Consider the following 15538-nt stretch of genomic DNA (forward strand, 5'->3'; position numbering starts at 1 on the left):
ACAAAAACTATTTACAAATATGGGACTAAGAGGTAGAACAAAGATATAACAGGAAATGGCTATTCTTCTTGAAACTAGTAATTTTGCTGGTGCATTGAAATCTTGTAATATTTCTTCAGGGTTCTATACCTTAAGGAAAAATTACTGCCAATGCCTAGGTTTTAGGCCTTTTCTTTATTTATATACTTCTACAGGAATGCCAGTAAACCCTGATTATTCCTGAGAAATTTTTTTCTCCTACAGAAATCATGATGTCTTTCCCCAACAGTGTTCATCGATTTTACCTTAATTATAGATTTGAACACCTCTTCAGGTTGAAAGGAAAACTCATTTTCCTACCTATCCCAAACTAGCCTGGGTATATATAAGCCTGTTGTGGGCAGGGAACATGTTTACCAACTCTTGTTATTTTCAGAACTCCTAATCTTCCTTCCCAAACTCTGTCCTCCCTGACTTTTCCATCACTACAGAAGACACCACCATCCTTCATATCTCTCATATCTCTTCTCTCTCATTCAACTCACATATTCAGTTCATCACTAAATCCTGCCAGTTCTACCTCCACAATATCATTAAATTTGTCCTTTCCTCTCCATCCAAACTGCTACTGTCTTAATACAATCATTTAATCTCTCATGCCTTTATTACTGTATCAGCCTTCATGCTGACCTCCCAGCCTCCTGTCTCTCCCCTCTCACCTGTATATATGTATATATGTTTGTACATATTTATTACTCTATTTATTTATTTATTTTACTTGCACATATCTATTCTATTTATTTTATTTTGTTAGTATGTTTGGTTTTGTTCTCTGTCTCCCCCTTTTAGACTGTGAGCCCACTGTTGGGTAGGGACTGTCTCTATATGTTGCCAATTTGTACTTCCCAAGCGCTTAGTACAGTGCTCTGCACACAGTAAGCGCTCAGTAAATACAGTTGATGATGATGATGATGATCCACACTTCACTCTGATACCTGGATCACTTTTCTCTGCCCACATCATTTTTCTACTCAAATGTTCAGGACATATTTCCCCCCTCCTCCAAAAACTCCAGGGATTGCCCATCTACCTCCGCAATGAAAAAAACACCCCTCACCATTGGCTTTAAAGCAGTCAATCACCCTGCCCCTTCCTACCTCACCTCACTACTCTCCTACTACAAACAAGCTGGCACATTTTGCTCTCTAATGCTAACCTCACTCTACCTCGGCCCCTCTCCCAAGTCCTCCCTTTGGCTCAGAGCACCATTCCTCCTCACATCCGACAACTTACTCTCCCCTGTTTCAAAGCCTTATTGAAGGCACCTCTCCAAGAGGCCTTCCCTGATTAAGCCCCCCTCTTTCCTCTTCTCCCAACCCCTTCTACGTCCCTCTGACTTGCTTCCTTTATTCATCCCCCTCCCAGCCCAACAGTACTTATGGTCATATCTGTCATGTATTTATAGAGAAGCAGCGTGGCTCAGGGGAAAGAGCATGGGCTTTGGAGTCAGAGGCCATGGGTTCAAATCCCACTCTGCCAATTGTCAGCTGTGTGACTTTGGGCAAGGCACTTAACTTCTCTGGGCCTGTTACCTCATCTGTAAAATGGGGATTAAGACCGTGAGCTCCCCGTGGGACAACCTGATCACCTTATACCCTCCCCAGTGCTTAGCACATAGTAAGTGCTTAATAAATGCTATTATTATTATTATATTAGACTGTGAGCCCACTGTTGGGTAGGGACTGTCTCTATATGTTGCCAACTTGTACTTCCCAAGCGCTTAGTACAGTGCTCTGCACACAGTAAGCGCTCAATAAATACGATTGATGATGATGATGATTATATTAACGTCTGTCTCCACCCGAGGCTGTAAGCTCGTTATGCCTCTTTATTGTTATATTGTAGTTTCCCAAGTGCTCAGTACAATGCTCTGCACACAGTAAGCACTCAATAAATACAACTGATTTGAGTTCTTATAAGTGGGAATTCTGTCAGTGAAGCACCAGCTCTCCAACGTGGTGGTTGAGAGTGATACCAGAGTCATAGTCTTGCCAGGTTACACAACTTGCTGTCCAAAAGCCTTCAAACACTCAGGTGGTTGCCATCTGGTTCTAGTGATTTATTTACATCTAGCTATCAACACAGTCTTAAACATCCGGGCAGCACAATTTGATACAGCTCCTTTAACCTCTCTGATAACAAAAGATAATGTGGGTGTGGGAATCGGTCTATCTTGCTCGGTAAAGACGAATCTAAAGAATTCACTAATCTCTCGGCAATCTCCTTTTCATCCCCGAGTACGCTCCTTTTGCACACGACAGTGAAAGCGGCATGCCTGCCTTTCTGGTTGTTACGCATTTGAAGAATAATTTAGCATTCGCTCTGGCATTCCTTATAAGGTGTTCTTCAAACTTTTTTTTTTCCCCCATCTAACTTCTCGGACGTACCAGTCTTTACGGGTTTTCTCTTACTTCACTGGAGTAGCTTTCAGTTATTTGAATAACTATTTATTTTTCCTTTTGATGACCTCAGTTGCTGGCTATCCCTACAGAATTTCTCTTGAGTCCTCTTGTTTGTTCAGTTTAGTGGCACACATTTTACCTAGGCTTCAAATATTGTGCTTTTAAACAACTTCCTGGCTTTTAGATTTTTTTAACTGCTCCTTTTTGTTTTTGTCTCTTTGCTGATGCTTAATAACCCCGGCCTGTATTATTGAGGTTTCCATCCCCATAGAGAATATTAAAGAGAATTGGTCTTTGATTATTACTGCATAGTTAATGGTCAATTTTCCTCTCTAAAAATCTTCCTCCTAATGAGGTTTTTTTTTTTTACCAAACTTAATTGAAATCTCCCACTATTACTAAAAACACTAGTGTTTCAGTTTCTCTAATTCTAGCCAATGGTTTCTCTTCACTTTTCTCATCCCATTTGTTAGCCACCAACAGGAATTCTCCCATTTAATCCTCTTAGTTTCAGGAGTAAATACTGATCTTTCAGCTGTGTGTAATACAGTTCTACCACAATAGTTTTTGCTGGTTAAATACAGTCCCCCATACACAGCACCTCCATTCAGCTGCTTGCCCACACTGCCTATGCTATATAGAGTTAATTAGCCTGGCAGCCCTAATTCTTTTTGGCTTTCTCCATTACTGCAAGTGTTAGAGATGGCAACTCTATAAAGATCCTCACTAGATATCATGCACTGCAATTTGTCATTTTCATTTTTAAAGCTCCTATCCATTAAGCGTAGAAACAAGTGTTATTTTACCTTCAGTGTTTAGCATATTTCTACACCTGCCCATCTTCCCTTTGATGGGCATTGCAATTTGGCTCATTATGAAATTCAAAGAACCCATTGGATTCCCTCCAAGACTGATCCCCTAGCCCGGCCAGCAGCACTGCCATCTCTTCTGGGCTTGTACGGTTACTCTAGGTCCCAGGCTTTCTCACCATCTTAACGATTTTTCCTTTATAAGCGTCTCTAAAACCTTTTCGTTTTTAACAGCAGCAACCTGATGCCATTTGGGCTCGCCCTCCCTATTCAAGTCCACCCTCCCCAGAATAAGGGATAAAGTGATAGGTAGATTTTTGAAGAAAAATGAGCAGATAGATATGAAGTTTAAAATGTTCTTTACAGTTTTACGTTTTAAAACCAGCCAAGGGATTTGATAGCAAAAGATAAATACATTTACTCAATGATCTTTTTTTCACCAAATATATTTCACAATTGGCTGAATGATCTCTGAAGCACAGTGGAGATTTCTTGGCCTTTCAAGGACATTCTCTACTGTGAGTCAAGTGCTAGATGGTGCTGCCTTGAGGACATACAACATAATTTTTGCAGCTTGGCCTAGTGGATAGAGTCAGGAGGACCTGGGTTCTAATCCCAGCTCCGCCACTTGTCTGCTGTGTGACCTTGGGCAAATCACTGCACCTCCTCTGTGCCTCAGTACCCTCATCTGAACAATGGGGACCTAGACTGCGTCCAACCCAATTAGCTTGTATCCACCCCAGCACTTAGTACAGTGGCTGGCATAATAAACATAATAAACTCTTAATAAATACCACAATTATTACTGTTATTCCTTAAAACAATTTTCTTGCCCCAAATTCCAAAAACATGTTAACTTTTGAACGTCCACACAGTTTTAAGAATATGTTTTATGTTAGCCAAAAGACTAGGTCCAAATGCTTTGGGAAATGCTGAACACTCAGCCACATGACAGTGGGAGGGAACTACACAACCAAGCTTTGGGGAGACAAGGCAGAATGAGGGTCAAAAGCCCACTGTTAGGTAGGGACTGTCTCTGTATGTTGCCAATTTGTACTTCCCAAGCGCTTAGTACAGTGCTCTGCACACAGTAAGTGCTCAATAAATATGATTGATGATGAAAAATTCAGTTGAAAGATTTATATTATTTTTAGACTATTTAGACTCAAAACATAAGTACCATAACTTTCATACTAGTTTGCTTGACATACAGCAAGCCAAGACTTTATTGACTACCTGTATCAAATCTTAATTGGCAGGAAATCAATTACTAGTTGTGATATCATTCAGCCCACCCCGAAGAAGGGGTTTGGATTTGAAGCTCTGTTTGCTAAACAACTCCAGGGTTTGATGTTTGCTTGTCCTTTTTTTCTCTCTGGCTCAAGGCCCTCCAGGTCTCTCTGTGAGTCCAAGGAAGATGAGGAACCCTCCCAATGAAATGTACACCTTTCCGGAGATACGATCTTCGATAAGTAGCCTGAGCCATTCTACCCTGTTGATGTCAGTGGATGCTTTTGCGGTGTCTGGGGACGGTAGAATTGAGAAGCAGCCTGGCCCCATGGAAACAACACAACCCTGGGATTCAGGAGTCTTGGGATTTAATTCTGGCCCCGCCACTTGCCTGCTATTTAATCGTGGGCAAGTCACTTAATTTCTCTAGGCCATAGTGTGGCCTAGTGGATAGAGAATGGGCTGGGAGTCAGAAGGACCTGGGTTCTAATCCTGACTCCACCACTTGTCTGCTGTGTGACCGTGGGCAAGTCACTTCACTTCCTCTGTGCCTCCGTTACCTCATCTGTAAAATAATAATTAAAGCTATAGCCCCATGTGGGACAGGGACTATGTCCAACCTGATTTACTTGTATCCACTCCAGCGCTTAGTACAGTGCCTGGAACAAAAGTAAGTGCTTAACAAATACCACAGTTATTCTTATTATAGGTTCCTCATCTGCAAAATGGGGATTTAGATCCTGTTTCCCCCGCCCTCTTACACTGTGAACACCATGTAGGACAGGGACTGTATCTGACCTGATTATCTCGTATCAGCACCAGGGCTTAGCACAGGACTTGGTACAGTCCTTACATTGTGAGCATTTAGCAAATACCATGATTTCAATTAGTGGGTCTGGAGGAAGGGCAGAGAAAGGGGGCAGAAATGTTCATTTGACATCAGTGATGGTTTTCCTGCAGACGACTTTGAGGATGGTTGTTATGGAAACCCTGGAAATGATGGGGAAAGAAAGGAAAGTCCAGGGAAGACGACATCATAATAAATATTATAATAATGATCATGACATTTATTGAGCACTCGCTCTATCCCAAGCACTGTACTAAGTGCTGGGGTCTGATACTGGAGAATCAGATTAGACATGGTCCTGTCTCCACAGGGAGTTTATAATCTAAGAGGAAAGGAAAGGGGATATCAAAGAGAAGCAGCATGGCCTAGTGGATAGAGCAAGCATGGACCTAGGCGTCACAAGGTCATGGGTTCTAATTCCGGCTCCACCACTTGTCTGCTGTGTGACCTTGGTCAAGTCACGTCACTTCTCTGGGCCTCAGTTCCCTCTTCTGTAAAATGGGGATTAAGACTGTGAGTCTTATATAGGACACGGACTGTGTCCAACCCAATTATCTTGTACATACCTCAGTGCTTAGAAGAGTGCCTGGCACATAGTAAGCACTTAACAGACACCATAATAATAATAATAATTATTATTATTTTAACCATATTTTACAGATGGGGAAACTGAGACCCAGAAATGGTAAATGACTTGCCCAACATCTCCCAGCAGGTCAATGGCAGAGCTGTGACTAGAACTCTCCCCCTTCTAGACTGTGAGCCCGCTGTTGGGTAGGGACCGTCTCTATATGTTGCCAACTTGTACTTCCCAAGCGCTTATTACAGTGCTCTGCACACAGTAAGCGCTCAATAAATACGATTGAATGAATAATTGATAACAATAATAATATCAGTGGCAGTGGTATTTCTCACACACTTACTCTGTACCAAGTACAAGTACCGAGTACCGAAGCAGCCTGGCTTAGTGGATACAGCAAAGGCCTGGGACTCAGAAGGTCATGGATTTTAATCCCAGCTCTGCCACCTGCCGCCTGGGTGACCCTGGGCAAGTCACTTCGCTCCTCTGTCCTTCACTTACCTCATCTGTAAAATGGGACTGACGTGGGGCAGGGATTGGGTCCAACCTGATTTGCTTGTATTGCTTTGCTTTGCTTTTTGCTGATTTGCTTTTAGATTGTGAGCCCACTGTTGGGTAGGGACTGTCTCTATATGCTGCCAACTTGTACTTCCCAAGCGCTTAGTACAGTGCTCTGCACACAGTAAGCGCTCAATAAATACGATTGATGATGATGATGATGTATCCATCCCAGTGCAAAGCGCTTAACAAATACCATTGAGTACTCTGCTACACATTGGGGTGGATACAATACAAGCAGATCAGACACAGTCCCTCTGCCACATGGGGCTCACCTTACAAGGGAAAGGAAGAACAGCTATTTTATCCCCATTTTGCAAATGAGGAAACTGAAGCACAGAGAAAGTGTGAGACTTGCCCAAGGTCACACAGCAGATCACTGGCAGAGGTGGGTTTAGAACCCTGGTCTCCAGACTCCCAGTCAATCAATCAATCAATCGTATTTATTGAGCGCTTACCGTGTGAAGAGCACTGTACTAAGCGCTTGGGAAGTACAAGTTGGCAACATACAGAGACAGTCCCTACCCAACAGTGGGCTCACAGTCTAAAAGAGTGGGCTCACAGTCTAACAGTCCTATGTTCTTTACATTATTCATTCATTCAATCATATTTATTGAGCGCTTACTGTATGCAGAGCACTGTACTAAGCGCTTGGGAAGTACAAGTTGGCAACATATAGAGATAGTCCCTACCCAACAGCGGGCTCCCAGTCTAGAAGGGGGAGACGGACAACAGAACAAAACATATTAACAAAATAAAATAAATAGAATAAATATGTACAAATAAAATAGAGTAATCAATCAATTAATCAATCGTATTTATTGAGCGCTTACTGTGTGCAGAGCACTATACTAAGCGCTTGGGAAGTACAAGTTGGCAACATATAGAGCCGGTCCCTACCCAACAGTGGGCTCACAGTCTAGAAGGGGGAGACAGAGAACAAAACCAAACATATTAACAAAATAAAATAAATAGAATAGATATGTACAAGTAAAATAAGTAATAAATATGTACAAACGTATATACATATATACAGGTGCTGTGGGGCAGGGAAGGAGGTAAGGCGGGGGGGATGGAGAGCAGGAGGAGGGGGAGAGGAAGGAGGGGGCTCAGTCTGGGAAGGCCTCCTGGAGGAGGTGAGCTCTCAGTAGGGCTTTGAAGGGATACATTAGGCATACTGCTCTTTTTTTCAGACCTATGGGTGGTGTGGAAAAACTTACCACTTACCTGGGAGAAGATATTTCCATTTAACTCTTTATGGCTTTGTGTTTTTCCCCCCTCTTGAGGGGAGAAGTTTGTTTCCTTTAAAATATTTTGCTGTTTTCGGTAGCCTTCCCTTTTATGAAGTACAGAAATCTTCCCGTCCCCCAAAATAGGACAGTGTGGTTACAAGCATACAGCATGCATTTTGCCCAGCAGATAATGACGAGGACCACCTTGCGATCTGAGGGCTTTCTGTTAATACTGACAACGAAGGGCTGAGCAGGTATCGCTTATTAACCGGGTGCGCTGAGGCAACAGATGGCAGTTTGCAAAGTGAAAGTAAAGTGGGAAAAAAATTACCCATCACTATTTCCTTAAGAATTCTGACCAGCAATCTATTCCCTGAACCTCATTTCCAAGGGAAGGACCTGGAGGCTCAGATAAGATTGCTTGCCCGTGGCCACCCAGTTAAATCACTAGTCTAATGGATTCCCCAAAGGGGAACCTCAAATAAAGGTACCTAAACTGTATTCTCTACCACAGCGGAGTCACCAGTGATGGGCTTCTCTAACTAGGGAAATCTGAGTGGAAGTGAGAGAATGAGGCATTGGCTAGGAGCAGTTGGGTAGGAGCAGCAATCAGCCACTCCCCTGCGGAGGCGAAAAAAAAGAAAAGGGCGGATCTTGGCGATGTTTATTTATTTATTTAATTTACTTGTACATATCTATTCATTTTATTTTGTTAGTATGTTTGGTTTTGTTCTCTGTCTCCCCCTTTTAGACTGTGAGCCCACTGTTGGGTAGGGACTGTCTCTATATGTTGCCAACTTGTACTTCCCAAGCGCTTAGTACAGTGCTCTGCACACAGTAAGCGCTCAATAAATACGATTGATTGATTGATTGATTGGGCCAGGAACCCCGGAAGGGAGAGGGGTTGGGCAGGGGGGCAAAGGTGTGGAGTCCCACTGCTTTTTTAAGGGGGTGAGCCGCAACAGGCAGCCCAAAGCTCCACTGTCCCTTGACAATAAGCCACCCCCCGACCAAGTATGAGCTGGCGGGAGCAAGTGAGCGCCCGGGGTGTTGCACAAGCTACCGGCACGAGAATTGATACTTCTGCACGGATTCTCAGTTGTGAAAGGCTCGGGATCAAGACTCATCTGTCGTTCCTGACGGGAGACTCCATCAAACATCATCACTCACAAAGAATATTTATCAACACGCGTGTGCAAGAGAGGGCAGAGAAAGAGGGGAAAGAGAGGGAGAGAATGAGAAGAAAGGAAAAAGAGAGAGAGAAAGGAAAGGGCCCGTCTCTATACGTTGCTGATCATCATCATCAATCGTATTTATTGAGCGCTTACTATGTGCAGAGCACTGTACTAAGCGCTTGGGAAGTACAAATTGGCAACATATAGAGACAGTCCCTACCCAACATTGGGTCACAGTCCGAAAACTTAGTACAGTGCTCTGCACACAGTACGCGCTCAATAAACACGACTGAATTGAATGCATGAACTATATAGTCACGAGTTAAGGCTAATGCTGCAGTCATAAAAGCTGCAACATGGTTTTGGGAATGAACATGAGTCCATTTGAGCTAAGTAGAAAAAAAGTCAGGAAGAGAATCTGAGGACTCTAATTCCTTGTTAAGATTCCAATTGCTGGCCCAACATTTCCCTTATTCGTAACAATTTCTAGATATTAATAGAGGTACGGAGTCTGACATCTAAAGAATTCACATCAGTAGATTCAGCAACTATCAGATGTCCTAAATACCAAAATACTTCTGCACGATAAAGAAAGATTCATATTAAATGTTCTCACATTTACAGCAAAATAGACAGTCTGCATATATAAGGAATTTTAAAATAATTTTGGATACGGTCCAACTAAAAGTGGATCGATCAACGGAATAATTATCAACTATTTTTCTGATCTCAAATTTTTTTCAACTGCAGAAGAGGAGCTTCAAAAATTTCCCAGATAAATTATCTTAATCAACTTTGATAAATTTTCCGGGAGCATTTTACAGAATACTTTTTAATAAATAACTTCTGCGTTCTTTCACAATAGCCTTTGCTTTTCTCCATAAATTATTTCCAAACTTGGACAAAAGATTCTCCAAAATTAAACTGGCTAAACATATGGAAATACGTTCTACGTAATCAAAACCAAAAAGAATTAAAACTCGTCCTTTTCCATCTGCTGATTGTACAGACTCCCATTCCTCCCCCCCAAATATAATTCATTGCATCTCAATTGCATAATATACATGCTCTTTGAAAGAGTTGCCCCAAGTTATTTAATTCTGTATGTCAGTCTCCCACTCCCCAAAGAGTAGGGTTCTCAACACATGTACTTATCTTTGAAAAGGAAAAAAATCATTCTGTACGCCCACTGTCTATTTACAGTCACTGTTTTAGACAGCGTTCAGATGCTTTGGGATATTGAAATAATTAGAAAGTTTCCATGCGGCGCACTGATTCCAAATAGCAAAGACAGTGAGTCAAACTCGGTTTCCTGAGAGGAGGGAGAATGCGCTCTTTTGAGTCCATGCAGGGATGCTAGGCTACCAGGGGTGCTCTATGACATCCCTGCCCTGACAACCTGCAGGTACTACATCATCAATCGTATTTATTGAGCGCTTACTGTGTGCAGGGCACTGGACTAAGCGCTTGGGAAGTACAAATTGGCAACATATAGAGACAGTCCCTACCCAACAGTGGGCTCACAGTCTAAAAGACAGAGTTTCGAGGCATGCCTGGGGGTGGTCCGGAGGGAAGACAGCCAGTGAGTGCACCTGCCACTTCTGCCAATGCTGAGCCCACCCTGTTCCTCTCCCCTTTCAGTGGCTCAGTGGAAAGAGCACGGGCTGTCGGCTGTGCGACTTTGGGCAAGTCACTTAACTTCTCTGGGCCTCAGTTACCTCATCTGTAACTGTGAGCTCCTGTGGGACTCACCTTGTAACCTCCCCAGCGCTTAGAACAGTGTGTTGCACATAGTAAGCGCTTAATAAATGCCATTATTATTATTATTATCCCTTCTATGCATCTGAAAAAAGCATATGGAGCGGCAGCAGCAGCACCATATATCGCCGTTGTTCAGGGAATGAAACATAGTTTTGCTTCTGGGGGACGAAATGGGGCTGGGGAACACTGATTCCTTCATTCAATCACATTTTTTGAGTGCTTACTGTGCGCACAGCGCTACACTAAGAGCTTGGGCGGGCACAATACAACAATAAACAGACACATTCCCTGCCCACAACAAGCTTACATTCTAGAGGACTGAGGCACAGTGAAGCAGGTTCCCATCCGCATCCCTTCATGGATATGGTGGTGCCTGCTAAAGCTCTGATTTTTTTGAATAGTACTAATTTTGATGTTTTTTTCAAAAAATTCAAAGCAATATGTAAAATTCTGTCCCAGTAACCAAGCAGTCAGAACAACATTCATACAATCAAATGGAAAAGGATAGATGACGTAGAATCTTCTAGATTGAAAGCTCCTTGTGTGAACACGTGTCTACCAATTGTTTTATTGTACTCTCTCAAGTACTTAATAGAGTTATCTGCACACAGTAACTGCTCAATAAATACCACTGATCAATTCTCATGCATTTTCTACATCATTTTAAAATGAAGCTATAATGGGCATTTTACAGTGCATTACGCAGGTTGGCACCTAAATAAAATATGAGAAATTCTGAATTTTTCTCTCGTTTAGTCATTGTTCTACCTAAAATAAAGCAGAGAGCCTTATGGGGGAAAAAATAATACACTCTCAATAAATAGAATATTTTCTCCAAGAGTCAAAGTCCTGTTTTGAAAAAAGTAAGCATCTTAGACTTTCAGTGATTCATTCCAAGTACCTGGAACGATGGAGAGACATTTTGGAGCTACCTAATGATACAACAGAATCTATTACAGGTTTCAAAATTATTCACTAATATGCCAATCTACTCCAATTCAACACATACTGAATACCAAATAGAAATAATAGTAATTATGGTATTTGTTAAGTGTTTACTATGTGCCACACACTACACTAAGCACCGGGGTAGATCCAATATAAACCAGTCACATATGCAGTGCGGCTTAGTGGACAGAGCACACGTCTGGGAGTCTGAAGGATCTGGGATCTAATCCCGTCTCCGCCACTTGTCTGTTGTGTAACCTTGGGCAAGTCACTTCACTTCTCTGGGCCTCAGTCACCTCATCTGTAAAATGGGGATTGAGACTATGAGCCCTAAGTGGGACAGAGACTGGGTCCAACCTGATTTGCTTGTATCCACCCCAAAACAAAACCACAAACTGGAAGACAGAGTATTCTGAGTAGTAAATGAATGGTATGTATAGAGAGATATACCTAGAATAATATCTAGATGATGATACACCTAGATAATATCTTGATCATACTGAACTTTTGTGACCAAATTTCCTTCTCAGTTCCTGATCAAGACAAGATTCTGGACAAGAAAGTAGATTGCTTACATGGTGACTGGCTATATATGTGAGTATTTCAGGGATCTTCACTAAGGCACTCGATGAATGTTACTGAGTGACTGGGATAATGACTACATGGTAGAGCAGTGTGTGCCAATTATTAGCTTTCCATTCAGGCAGAAGTCCAAACAAACAATCCTATTCTTCTATTCAAAGGCAGGAGTAGTGGCCCGTTATATATTTGGCTCCACTTACAACTGGCGAAGTTACCACCTTCCCTTTGAAATAAGGACCTCCCAAAAGTCTTCCATGTCTCTGAAATTTCCAGCCTATAATATTCATGTTGCCTTTGGCATTTTGGTGTAGGCCTTCCAGATTCTCAAAAACCAAAATGAAGATGTTTGACTAGTTCTGGAATGACATCACCCGACTTCCATTAAAGTGTCAGGAGCGACTGCTTCTATTTCACCTAGAAGTCCAACTCAGCAAGTTGGTGGCATCCTTGAGGACTAGTCCTGGATGGGAACTGGGGTTGTATTAATGCTTATTCGTTATAATTTCAAATGGTGGGTTAAAATTGGCTGGGATGCCATTGTTTTTGATGGTCAAGATGAATTTTCCAGGGCCTCTAGGCTTTCTCCTTGAACCAAATCACAGGCCAACACATGCCACACATGTTTATTTGCCTAATTTTAGGTTCAGTTTTTATTTCAGTTTCTGTTTAGGGATGAGACCAGTCTTTCTAATCTCAGCTAAGAAACGGTCATTTTGCCTGATCATATAGTGGTGTATGCTCCTGAAAACTGAGGAGTTCTGTAATCTGCAAGTGAATTGCAACAACAATACTCGGCTCAGCATTGCAACCCCTCTCTTTTCTAGCCCTTAAACCGACACATACTGTGTTGAGGTGAGGAGGACATTGCTGGACACTGCTGTGACTGGTGCTCTAGAGACTGGCTATGTAAAACAAACCTCAGCCTTCATGATGGCATGCAACTGATTGAGAATACTCTTTTTCAAGCCTATTTATCATTTAAGAAATAAATTTTGTGCATAAATGAGCAAGTAATATGCTTTAGTGATGGATGCACTGAGGTTGACTACCGAATCTTATCCAAGATTTAGGTGCTGAAAACACTTAAGAAAATTCTTTGAAAAACAGTTACATGTAACACAGTAGCCAATTTAAAAAATACGATAACTTGAGCATCAAATTACCCCCCGCCCCCCAAAAGACTAAAGGTTCTAAAGACTTCAAAAAAAAAAATCTGTTTTTTTTAAATGTGTTTTCATTTAAAAGAAAGGGAGCATCTGAAACCACTAACTTCTATTTTCTTACATTCCTATCACTTGAAAACAGCTGAACAGATTTCTTTTTTAAAAATTTTTTACAGGCAAGTAATTAAACCCTGAAAATAGGAGTTTATAATGGAAAACTGGCTCAAACTAAACCATACCAGTGTTCTTGTAAAATCTGAAGCATATGTGCTAGTTACTTAATTTGACTAAAAACTTAACTTAGAAGCACTTCTGCTTGTCTACTACATCAGCCTTCTTACTGATCTCTCTGTCTCCAGTCTCTCCCCTCCATACTTAACTAACTTTGCTAACTGTATCATCTTTCTAAAACATCATATTGCACATATCTTCCATGGCTCAAAACCCTCCAATGATTGTCCGTGCCTCTCCAGCATGAAGCAGAAATTCCTGGCCATTGGCTTTAAAGGACTCTCAGCTTTCTCCTTCCTATGTATCCTCTCCAACAAAGACACTACACCCTACCCTGTAGGTTCTTTCTCTTCCAACTAGCCTGTTCACTGTGCCCCATTCTCATCTCACCTCCTGGAGACCTCTTGTTCACAAACTCCTCCTTGCCTGGCATTCTCCGTCCTTTCCCTTCTGAAAGATTATGGTCCTTCCCATTTTTCAATGCCCTTCTGAAAATGCATTTCCTACAGGCATCCTTCCCAGATTAATTTCAAATATCTCCACTTTAAATACCCCTAACTGCCACTTAAGCACTTTCACACCACCTACATCCTGGGTACTTACACCCTATCATAGCACTGACCTTCAGGAATCCTAGCTATAATTTATTTTTGTGGCTGCTAGATGGCATACATCCTTGAGGGTAAGGATCATGTCTACAAATTCCATGGTATTCTATCAAACATTTTGTACAGGCCTCCACACACAGTAAGTACTCAAAGAATTACTTGGATTATTTGATTGATTAAAGTAATTCACTTGTACCATTTTTGTTTCTTTTACTCACTTCAAAGCCTCCTCCAGTTTATGCATTTTCTTCTGAGCATCTCCTTTCTCTTTATCACGGTCACTCAGGAAGTTCTGAACCTGTTGTTCCAATAAATGATGTTAGGTTTTCCAATAAAGAATACAAAAAAGGGTACTATGATTTCCACTGTTATCTTCAAATTAGCTTTACATTCTACAATTATAAAAAGGGTGAACAACAATCACTAGAGGAAGATTTTCATAGTTCAAAAACAAACTTGGGTCTAAATTACCAGTATGTTGAAACTGCTGATGTGTAGTAAACTCTATCCATGCATGACAGCTATTCTTTATGCTTTAAGAGAAATTAGCCATAGAGTTTTAACAATAGGCACGCTTATATTTGAAAGCTCTACTCAAAATACATTACTTGAGGAACAATGGGTCCCAGGAGTTTCAAAATAAATTTAGAAATATAAATTGCTATATTCCCAAAATGTACACCAGTAGTCAAACAACAAGCACCTCTTGGAAGTTTCTTTCAGCCTTCCATAATAAGGGAGAAGAGGAGCAACTTTCTTGAGGAACCTGTTTTAAAGGGGATAAAATTTCATTGGCCACCCTTCACACATTTTCTAAGTCCAAGGGATAGCCAAGATAATTTTCCACCAGGAAAATAAGCTTACTGACCAAAGAGTCACAACTCTTCAAATATCTCAGTATTTTAAAACCCAAGATGGGTTTTGCCAATTTACCCAGATTCTCTTTTACTGCTAGGACTATGGTATGAGCCTGATAAAACTGGGTGAAATCAATCTGCACATCCTTTCAAATTGCTTTAAAAAAACTGCACAAGTCAAATGATTCTTGGGTACTGAAACTAAACGGAATTAGAGAATGATGACAAGAGAACTGGTAGGTAAGGATACATTTTTAAATAAAAACTGAGAGACCACAAATAAGAAAAAAGTGGAAGACAGAAGAAACTCAGATTGCGTACGGTGTGTATATACCCACGTGCAAGCAATTGTTATTATTTACTTAAGTATCTCATTTAAAGTCCCAATACCTGGCAGAGTTGCAACAAGGGAGTGTCAAGGGTTATCTGCAAAGACTAAAAAGGTATCCTTTCCAATACTTCAAAGGGAGAGGGGACATACCCAGACAGTGTGGCCCAGGTCTTGCTGTCCCTCTG

The 15538-nt window shown here is 41.5% G+C and overlaps 1 protein-coding gene across 11 annotated transcripts in view; it reads right to left on the reverse strand.

Moving 5' to 3' along the window:
- The window catches only part of CEP112 (centrosomal protein 112), a 348495-nt gene that overhangs the window by 214420 nt on the left and 118537 nt on the right, over positions 1 to 15538 (reverse strand). For all 11 annotated transcript variants that reach the window (XR_005454199.1, XM_038757370.1, XM_038757364.1 and 8 more), the window contains one exon: positions 14384 to 14463. Coding sequence is in view for 10 of the 11 variants with exons in the window: in XM_038757370.1 (XP_038613298.1) it covers positions 14384 to 14463 (80 nt within the window). In the remaining variant the exon portion in view is untranslated. The remainder of the gene's footprint in view (positions 1 to 14383; positions 14464 to 15538) is intronic.

This window comes from Tachyglossus aculeatus, chromosome 15 (genome assembly GCF_015852505.1).
Source record: "Tachyglossus aculeatus isolate mTacAcu1 chromosome 15, mTacAcu1.pri, whole genome shotgun sequence".
Classification (NCBI taxonomy): Eukaryota; Metazoa; Chordata; class Mammalia; order Monotremata; family Tachyglossidae; genus Tachyglossus; species Tachyglossus aculeatus.